Source organism: Olea europaea, chromosome 3 (assembly GCF_002742605.1).
Source record: "Olea europaea var. sylvestris chromosome 3, O_europaea_v1, whole genome shotgun sequence".
NCBI lineage: Eukaryota > Viridiplantae > Streptophyta > Magnoliopsida > Lamiales > Oleaceae > Olea > Olea europaea.
The window spans coordinates 12,312,993-12,324,504 of NC_036239.1; the positions used below are offsets into that span (position 1 = coordinate 12,312,993).

At 34.3% G+C, this 11,512-nt stretch overlaps 1 protein-coding gene across 1 annotated transcript; it reads left to right on the forward strand.

Moving 5' to 3' along the window:
- The first annotated feature begins 7,889 nt into the window (after positions 1–7,889).
- LOC111391557 lies at positions 7,890–9,870 on the forward strand. Its single transcript, XM_023016800.1, has 2 exons — positions 7,890–8,893; positions 9,221–9,870. The coding sequence occupies exons 1-2, from the start codon at positions 8,539–8,541 to the stop codon at positions 9,739–9,741; spliced, it is 876 nt and encodes a 291-aa protein (XP_022872568.1). The 5' UTR covers positions 7,890–8,538; the 3' UTR covers positions 9,742–9,870.
- Positions 9,871–11,512: the final 1,642 nt, after the last annotated feature.

Genomic DNA, 11,512 nt, shown 5'->3' on the forward strand with positions numbered 1-11,512 from the left:
GGACATCCAGGAGCCATAATGATGCGTCGAATAATAAAAAACTCACATGGACATCCTTTAAAGAACCAGAAGATTCTTTTATCTAATGATTATCCATGTGTAGCTTGTTCGTAAGGCAAGTTAGTCATTAGACCTTCAACTACAAAGGTCAATATTGAATCTCCAACTTTCTTGAAAAGAATACATGGAGATATATGTGGGCCAATACACCCACCATGTGGACCATTTTGTTACTTTATGGTATTAATTGATTCTTCTACAAGATGGTCACATGTTTGCCTACTTTTAACTAGGAATGTAGCATTTGCTAGACTACTTGCTCAAATCATAAAATTGCGAGCACAATTTCCCGATTACTCAATCAAGACTATTCGTCTTGACAATGTTGGTGAATTTAGATCACAAGCATTTGATGATTATTGTATGTCAATTGAGATTGAAATTGAACATTCAGTTGCACATGTTCATACACAAAATGGTTTAGTGGAATCGTTTATTAAACGTCTACAACTTATTGCTAGACCATTACTTATGAAAACAAAACTCTCAATTTCTGTTTGGGGTCATGCCATATTACATGCTGCATCATTGGTTCGTATAAGACCAACTGCCTATCATCAATATTCACCTTTACAACTTGCATTTGATCATGAACCAGATATTTCTCACCTACGGGTTTTTGGTTGTGCTGTCCAAGTTCCTATTTCACCCCCACAACGTACTAAAATGAGTCCCAACAAAGACTTGGGATTTATATGGGTTTTGATTCACCATCTATTATTAGATATCTTGAACCTTTAACGGGTGACTTATTTACTGCACGTTTTGCAGATTGTCATTTTGATGAAATGACTTTCCCAACTTTGGGAGGAGAAAAACTACATCCTGAAAAACAAGATAAAATTTCTTGGACTGAGACAACTCTATCTCACTTTGATCCCTGCAGTAATCAATGTGAACAAGAGGTTGAAAAAATCATTCATTTGCAAAGAGTTGCAATTCAACTATCTGATATATTTGTTGACACGAGAAAAGTGACAAAGTCATATATTCCAGCAGAAAATATTTCAGCAAAAATTAATTTCCCTGCAGGACAATCTGCTGTGGCAAATGAATCTCAAATATTCCAGAAGCATCGTCGACCAGTTGGTTCAAAAGACTCTGTACCTCAAAAAAGAAGAGTACAGGAGAAAAACCAACCAAAAACTTCAGAAGAAATTACATTAGAAAAGATTGATCAATCAAATATTGAATGTACGGTTCCTGAAGAACTAGAGGTGTCCGAAAATAATGAGATCTCAATAAATTATATGATATCTCATAAATTATGGGAATGGAATAATATTGTTATAGACAATATTTTCGCCTTTAACATGGCTCTTGATATTATGCAAAATGAGGATCCTGAATCACAGTCTGTTAATGACTGTCGAAATAGAAATGATTGGCCAAAATGGAAAGAAGCCATACAGGCAGAACTGAATTCTTTAGAGAAACGAAAAGTGTTTGGACTAGTAGTTCGAACACCTGAAAATGTAATCCCTGTTGGATACAAATGGGTTTTTGTACGAAAGAGAAATGAGAATAATGAAATTACAAGATACAAAGCCCGACTAGTGGCTCAAGGTTTCTCCCAAGACCGGGAATTGATTATGAGGAAACATATTCTCCCGTAATGGATACCATCACTTTTAGGTTCTTTAGTTTGACCGTGTCACAAGGGCTTGATATGCGTCTTATGGATGTAGTAACTGCCTACCTATTGGTTCACTTGACAGTGACATATATATGAAAGTCCCTGAAGGATTTAAGGTGCCAGGAATAAATGATACATGTCCGAGAACTATGTTCTCAATTAAATTGCAAAAATCATTATATGGATTGAAACAATTCGGACGCATGTGGTATAATCACCTCAGCGAATATTTGTTGAAAGAGGGTTATAAAAATGACGATATTTGCCCATATGTTTTCATAAAGAAAACAAATATTGGATTTACAATTGTGGCAGTTTATGTTGATGATTTAAATTTAATTGGAACTCCTGAAGAGCTGAACAAAACTGCAGATTATTTGAGAAATGAATTTGAGGTGAAAGATTTGGGAAAACCAAATTTTGTCTTGGATTACAAATTGAACATTTGCCAGAGGGATTATTTGTTCATCAATCTACTTATACAAAAAAGTCTTGAAACGCTTTTATATGGATAATGCACATCCATTGCCATCACCTATGGTTGTTCGATCACTTGATGTGAAAAAAGATCCATTTCGTCCACTTGAAGATGGAGAAAAGATTCTTGGTCCTAAAGTACCATACCTTAGTGTAATTGGAGCATTAACTTATCTTGCAAATTGCACTCGACCTGACATAGCTTTTTCTGTATATCTCCTTGCAAGATATAGCTCTACACCAACTCAAAGGCATTGGAATGGTGTTAAACATATTTTTCCTTAACTAAAAGGTACTATTGATATGGGACTGTTTTATTCTCCAAAGTTAGGATCTGCTTTAGTGGGATATGCAGATGCAAGTTATCTCTCCGATCCACATAAAGCTAAATCACAAACAGGATATGTGTTTACACGTGGAGGAATAGCTATTTCATGGAGATCTGTGAAGCAATCCTTGACAGCAACATCTTCAAATTATTCTGAGATTATTGCAATCCATGAAGTAGAGCGAGAATGTGTATGGTTGAGGAATATGACCCATCATATCCAATCATCATGTGGATTGACTTCAACAAAAGATAATCCAACAATTTTGTTTGAAGATAATGCAGCTTATATCGCACAACTCAAGGGAGGCTATATCAAAGGCGACAAGACGAAGCATATTTCTCCAAAATTCTTTCATACACATGAACTTCAGAAGAATGGTGACACTGATATTCAACAAATTCGCTCAAGTGACAATGTGGCTGATCTATTCACAAAAGTGTTGCCAACATCTACATTCAAGAAATTAGTTCATGAGATTGGAATGCATCGACTCAAAGATTTTCAGTGATCAACATCAGGGGGAGTAGTTGTACTCTTTTTCCTTCGCTTAGGTTTTGTTCGATTGGGTTTTCCTAGCAAGGTTTTAATGAGGCAGTATTTAATTTTAATACTGCAAAATAACTGTACGCTTTTTCCTTCATTTGATTTTTTTCCCATTGGGTTTTTATCAAACAAAGTTTTAACAAGGTAGATATTTTGTAATATGTCATTCAAGGGGGAGTGTTGTAAATGGAAAGTCCATTAAAGTTTATTGGTGAATGACATTTGTACCCATGTAGCCCTAGAAATTATTACCATTATATCCCTGATTCTTACCTATAAATATAGAGCTTTGGTTTTCAATAATACACATAAAAAGTTTATTGAGTTTTCTCTATTCTTTTTGAGTTTTCTCTATTCTCTTTTCCTCTCATTTTATAACAACAATTTATTTATTATAAACAATTAATTTTTCATACCAAATATACTGTATGGGCACACAACCCAACAAATCTCCCACGTGCCCTAGAGCATATGTGTCATGTCTTGCAACCTCGTGTCATTCAGGTGTCCCTCGAAAACTTAGCCGATCGCCTTAGTAAAATAGTCTACAAGATTATCTCAGTAGCAATGTTACTGACAACTACATTATCTTTACCAAATATCTCTCTTAAGAGATGACATTTCCGTTCAATGTGTTTATCCTTCTCATGACTCATGGTTCTTTAACATTTGCCACAATCTCACTGTTATCCCAATGCAGTGTAGAGACATGTGCAAATGCAAGCACCACCACGATGTCTATAGGGATTTCCAAGTCATACAGCCAATTTGGTAGCTTCATAAGCTGCTACATACTTGGAATCAATGGTGGAATCAACAATGCATGATTGCATGATATTTATCCAAATAATGGCCCTGCCATAAAGTGTAAACAACAATACCAATGTAGACATGTAATAGTCTTCATCACTCTGGTGGTCTAAATCCTTTTAATCTATTGAAATAATATCTAGCAACGAGCATATAATTCCTTGTTCTCCTTAGGTACTAAAAGATATGCTTTATCGCCATTCAGCGTTTCAATCCTAAGGCTTAGCATAGCATACATGAGACTAAATTACCAACGCATAAGGCATATTTCTCATGTATCGATCTCTTTAGGAGTCTTTGTGAACTAACCCTTGAAGAGTTGGATTCGATACTTGAGGGAAAAACCTTGCCTAGCAAATCTGACAAGTATCTTGTCAACATAAGAGACTTAGTACAAGTCTATTGTCTTTTTCTTTTGATCTCTCAAGAACTGAAAATTAGAACATAGCTAGCTTCACTATGCTTTCATATGAAACTATTGGACCAACCAAGCTTTCGTAGACAATAATGCACCCACATTATTTCTAATGGATTAAATATCATCTACATAAGCACTAGGAAAAAATACAATTTTGTCTTGTATCTTCTTACAGATACAGGATTTACCAAAGTTCTGATTAAAATCAAATGTCTTAATCACTTTGTCGAACCTCTATTCCAAAAACTCGATAATCGAAGGTTTCGATTCTTAAATAGATCGCTGCATCCACATCATCCATAATCTCCTTATATGAAGTCAAACAATCAACTTGTACCATGGAGATCACCATATTGGACTCTCCACTCAACTAGTACCTTGAAGGTGAATCGATAATCTTCCAACTTTGTTTAAGGGACAATTGATCTAGGACTGGGGCATCTTTGAAACGTAATATTTTAATCAATACTGACATTACCATTAGGCGACGCCATTACCTCCTCATTATCTTCAACGTTCTATTGATTGATTAGATCAGATGACTACTCATCTTTCCCACTCATACCACATTGCCCAAGTTTTTACTTGACACCATGGGATGTCTGCCCTAGGTTGTGTTCCAGGAATTAATGAGATAGAATTGCTCCTATTCATTTCTTCCACCACGACCTTATTATTGGACTATGATCATTAATATACTTATCTTCTAGGACAGTTGTATTTGTGTTAACAAAAACCCTCATATCTAGAGGATTATAAATATTATCTCTTGGTATTTTTAGGATATCCCACAAACAGACACATCTCTAACCTAGACTCCAACTTTTCAGCCTTTTCTTTCAACACATGTGCTGGACCCCTAAATCTTGGATATGATGCAAATAGGACTTGCATCTATTCCAAAATTTCAGGAGAGTCTTGAGAACAAACTTAGAAAAAATTAAGTTAAGAATATAGCCAATTGTTTTCAGTGTATATCCCAAAATGTGATAGGTAGAGTTGTGAAACTCTTCATTGACCTAACCATATCTAACAATGTCATGTTTCTTCTTTTTGAAAACCATTCCTTTTAGGTATATCATGCTTATTCAATTAAGAAACAGTACCAATTTCTATTGAGTGTGCCTAAATTCTTTTGAGAGGTAGTTACCACCTCGATCAAATTGAAGCATGTTAATAGTCTTACCCAAATGTTTCTCGATCTTAGTCTTATACACTTTTGATTTCTCAAAGGTATTTGACTTTCAAAATATTAGGTAAATGTATTTGAATATAGAGTAATCATCTAAATATAAAGAAATATTCATAATTTCCCTTCCCAAGTGTATTCACAGCTCCACACATGTCATAATGCACTAGTTCTAATACATCTATGACTCTATTCTTTTGATGAAAAATGATATCTTGGTCATATAACCTTCCAAACAAGAATTACAAACTGACAATGGTTTGAACTTAACCGAGTTGAGAGAACCATCTCTAGTCAATTTTATATTTTGTTAAGGTCGATTTGTCTAGGACGCCATATATATGTATCACTAGTATAGTGCGACATTTTATGGTATACAAGACTAGCCTTTTTTATTTTATATGCGGAATAGTTTAAAATATAAAGACTATTAATCAGATGGTCTTTATTCGTTAAAATGGACCATTAATCAGATGGAATGGTTTTATATTCCGTTAAATTCAGTGGCCAAAACTCGACATTTTAAATTTCAGTGAGCAATCGAAGATATGGACATAAGTTTAGTGGCCAAAACTTGACATTTTAAATTTCAGTGGCCAATAAAAAATATGAATTTAAGTTCAGTGACCATTGGAACAATTAACTCAAGAAAAAAGCACTAGTGTTGGTTTCTTTGTTGCTTCTTCTATCATTTTTTTTCTTTTGTTTGAAAATTAAGAAAAAAAATAAAAGAATAAAAATTATACGTAGATATAAATTGTGATCTGTCCAGCCTTTAGCTAAAATTTAATTGAACCAGAGGCAGATCCAAGAATATGATTTGGTGAGGTCGAGACAGAATTATGTAAAAATTATAGTTTAAAAACTTAAAATTAAGGACTAAATAAGTATGTTGGCTATGTTTTAAACTTAAAAAATTAATGGGTCTGCCCTGAATTGAATCCCCCAACTTTTTACATGGCCGATAAAGGCAGAAGAGTAGGCAAGGGTTTGGAAGAGGTTGTAATATTTTAATATTTCTTTATTGCTTTGTTTGATAAAGCATTCATAAAATTTGTCAAGTTTTAAACCGACCAAATTTTATATATATATATATATATAACTTTATTTTTATCAACTTTTTGGCGACATATTACATCAACTTTTAATCAAAATCTACTAAAACTTTAATTAAAAATTTTGTTAAACAAAAATTAAGCACCAAGGATAGTTCATGATTTTCCTGTTTTCTTTATTTTCTGTTGAAATTAAGCCCTATCTAATTTAACTAAATTAAATTTTTGATAGATTTTGAAAGATTTTTAACTTAACCAAAGAGCGAAGTATTTCACTATTTCTTCTATTTAAACATGGTGCGGAATATAGATTTTAATTTGGACATTGGATAAAAAAGTGAGTGGCATCACTATGGAAATTTAGAAAAAATAAAATCAAACCAAACCATTGGTCCTTGTCAAGACCTCACATGGTAGGATTGAAATCTAAAGAGTAAATCACGCCAGTAACTATGATTCTTTAGACAGCATAAAGTAATAATGATCGTAATTCCTCCAATTTTCTTGATTTATAGGGTCCCACATTCCACAAATATTTGAAAACGCTCATATCAAAACTGGAAAAACAATTGGAAATGGTCCCCTGCTTGTTTAATTTTATTAATAAAATTTTGAATTCAGTTTATTTAAATAAGTCATATATAATTTATATGTGCAACCCTCCAAAAATTTAATAATCTAAATACATATATCGGTTTGAATATAATTTTTTACTTGACCATGATAATATCTGCTTAAGAAGTTAATAGATCAAGACCACAAATAAATTAGTCAATTGACTTCAATTTTACTAAACTAAATGAACTAGAAAAATAAGTCATGTTGGGTTAAAATCCAAAGATCGAAAGGTAAGGAGCATTTGTATTGTTGGGAAAATGAAAATCCAACAAAACGGAAAAGAGAAATATAAAAACATAAGCATCATCATTCATTTTCTTCTTCTCTTCAATTTTCAAACAATATCCAAATAACCACTTTAATAACTTTCTCAAATGGATCATTTTGATGTATTTTTGGATTCAATAATAGTAAAATACGACAATCTTTTATAATATTTGTTATTTTAAATAATTAGTACTCAACGTGTCAATTTGTTGTGCATGTTGTGTTCAACTATGTCTCATAATTTTCTACTCTGTGTGCTGGCAAACTTTCCATAATGGACGCATTAATTTTGCCATCTACTCTTTATTAAAGTTTCTACACACTGGTAGGTTTTCTTATACTTTCCAATTCCAACTGACAAAAAGAAAATTAAGAAGAATTTGGTCTGACATTAATAGGCTTTATTTCGTTTGGTACATTTTGTCTACTTTTCTCATCAACTTAAATTGATAATGTATTCATAAGACAAATTAATACTCTTTATCGTAGATCCTTCGAGCTTGTTTACAAAATGGGTTGGAAGATTTCGTTTGTGCTTTCTCTCTGCTTTGTCTACACAGTCTCTGCTCTTGCTCCTGCCCCTTTGGAAGGTAAATGCTCAAAAATCTTGTCTATTTTACTTGGGAGTTCTTAACGTTCTAATCTTTTCTTATAAAGCTAGATCTTTATTAGTGCTTCTCTTTTCTCTGGCATTTCTCGAAATGAATAATGATTTGCTCTGTTTCTCTGTTGTATCCTTCTGGGGATGTTTGTTGCATCATTTGCACATTTCTTTATAGTTTCTATTAATGTTTGGGCTTTCTCAACCAAGAGTGATGAGGGTTCGAGTCCTGGGAGTCTGGGACATGATTTTGGAGAAAAATGTACTTCCTGTGGAGTATGGGTGTGTGTCTGAGAGAGAGTTTTTGATAGTTCGGATACAGATCCTTCTGTTTGCACCAATGGGAGGTTGAAAAAAGTCTTTCGTTTTGCTACTTCTATGATTTCTCAGGTCTACTTCCAAATTGAAACTTTGAAGAGAAACCAAAGCCTACTGACATAAAGAAAACAGTGCTGCAAGGGAAATATGCACTGCCCAAGTGGGAAATCAATGGCTTAGTCTAGTCTATCTCTAAGGACCACAGCTCGGTGGAATGTACTTTGCAGTAGCCCATGGCCTTCACGCTGTGAGACTTGGAAACAAGGCCTCAATTTCCCAAACAATCCCTGTCAAAAATGGCTCGACATATGCACTCACATTTGGTGCATCAAGAACTTGTGCCCAAGACGAGGTCTTGAGAGTGTCGGTACCCCCTCAATCCGGGGATCTCCCTTTGCAGACTCTGTATAGTAGTAATGGTGGTGACACTTATGCTTGGGGACTCAAAGCCACTTCTAATTCAGTGAAGGAGATTTTTCATAATCCTGGAATGCAAGAGGATCCTGCTTGTGGACCTCTCCTGGATGCTGTTGCTGTTAAAGAACTTTTCCCTCCAAGGTTCACCAAAGGTAATTATTTACTTTTCATGACTAGCCTAAAGTTTTCATATTCTACTTCCTCAAAATAGATTGGAAGTCAATTATTCTTATATGTATGGTACTAGGGATTGGAAAATGGAGTCAAAAATATTTTATGTTGTCTTGTCTTATGCAATACTATCGAACCATTTTGCTGCACCATTTTGATTCTTGATGTAAAAATATTCTGCATTCTCTAGGATGTATACATGTTTAATTTTACATATCAAGCATAAATTGTTGCTAGTAATTAAGCTTAAGCATGGCTTAAGCAGCGAATAGACGACTTCGAGTTAATTTGATCCCAATTTCTTGCAGCTAACTTAGTCAAGAATAATGGTTTTGAGGAGGGGCCTCATCTCTTGATCAACTCTTCTCATGATGTCCTACTCCCTCCCAAACAGAAAGATTTGATATCCCCACTTCCCGGTTGGATCATCGAATCTGTTAAAGCTGTCAAGTTCATAGACTCAAAGCATTTCAACATCCCCTTTGGACGAGTAGCAGTAGAACTAGTTGCAGGAAGAGAGAGTGCCATAGCCCAAGTAATCAGAAAAGTCCCCAACAAGGTCTATAATGTTGCATTCACTGTAGGAGATGCAAAGAATAATTGCCATGGATCGATGATGGTCGAAGCATTTGCTGCTAAAGGAACAATGAAAGCTCCCTTCAAATCTGAAGGAAAGGGGAAGTTCAAGACTTTCAAGTTCCAGTTCAAAGCAATCTCGCACAGAACCAGATTAACCTTCTTTAGCTCCTTTTACCACACAAGGACCAATGACTACGGGACTCTTTGTGGTCCTGTCCTTGATGAAGTTTGGGTTTTCACTGCTATTTAGATTTCAATCTATCTGCATCAAGCTCAAAGAAGGCATGTGTTGAAGAGTATCACAGAATTATAGCAACGGTCATTTGTCATCTTTTGTAATGTAGGTTAAACATTAATGAGGCGCCCTACAATTCTGATATGTGAGAAGTACTATGTATTAGCTGTTTTAGGTCTGCTTGTGTCCCCCTTCAGTTGATTTTTTGTTGGTTCAAATGAATGGTATACAGAAAATTATTTGATAACCGACATATTATTAATCTGGCTAAGTCATTCTGATAATGCTAAGTTAGGCTTCATCTTAAAATGCTTTTTAACATGATAGCAAAGTAGGATTTCCATTCAAGTCTCGTTACTCATTTAACAAAATTGTTGTTCTGATGGAAATAAATTAGGTTTACACATAGAAGACTTGTCAAATAAACAAGCTAAAAGTATAATTTCGATAAATTGATATGGATCAATTTACTAGGCGACCGCTATCCTACTGGTTTCAAATTTAGGAAGTACGCATATCAACCAAGGCAAAGTTGGGCAATTAGATTGAATAACACAACAAATGGTTGACTACTTGGATTAACATGGAAAGATTCTCGGTCCAAGGAAACATTGATTAGCTTGACTAACACAATCTTACAAACTAATGTCTTTGCAGAAAATGCGACTGGAGAGCAAAAAATATGGAGAAGTGGTAGCAACATTATTCCACCTCTATTTGTGCTGGTGCATGTGCTTGCATTTGTAAATTATAATTTGAATAAGTAAAACAAAGTAAACTACATTCTTGAAATGACAAAAAGAAATGAAGAAATGAAAAAGGAATAATAGATTTATAAACCGAGGCTAGTGTTTAACACTATGTCTTTAAGATGAATTTGTCCGCCAATGTGCTCATTGTGTCTTGATAATAGTCTTCCAAGATGCAATAGTTTCTCCTTATAATGGAAGCAATTCAAACAACAAGAAAGAACAAAGTCGAGATTGAAAAGAACTCTCTACTTTGAATGATCTTTTATGCAAGAAAATCAACGATTTTGGAGTGTTTTGATGCAATGTAATCAAAGCACATGAATTGAAATGAAGTTAGACCATCAAAGGAGTCAATTTTATAGAGGTTGACGTGCTATGGCTTGGGAGACACTCCCCAAAATTCATCAGGTTTAACAAAGAGACACAGCCCTTCAAACAGCTAATTGGTTGCTTCCTCATGGCTCGAGTGTCTCTTTGAGAGACATGGCCACTCACTACGCACAACGCAACTGCTCGAGCGATCAAGTGATATGTCCAGTTTTTCCTTTTTTCTGCCTCACTTTGAACATCAATTTCTTATTCATCCAGACTTGATTTTGTAAATCCAAATTATCACGATCATCTACTTGATGTTTACTCTATTAAAACATGAGAATTAACCATCAAAGCATATTCGAATACTTGGTCAAAATTGATACAAAATCAACATTTTATAAACTTGATTCCAACAATCCCCCATATAAATGAAATTTACTAGAAATGCAAATGAGAATGCAGACGCGAGTGAAGAGTATAAGCAAAAAGACATTGTATCACGAGAGGTAGCTTCTAACTTTGAACTTGCCTTGGTAAAATTTTATCGAATTTACTTGGCTAATTAGTGAACATGATATATTGAGCTATTTAACAGTTGTTGTAAACTAAGATAACAATACTCACACTGTATCTTTCCTAGCAATTTTAATTCTCATGGCTATGTTCATTTTAGCTCTGAACCACTATTGAGTTTTATAAGTGTTTAGGAGAATTTCACC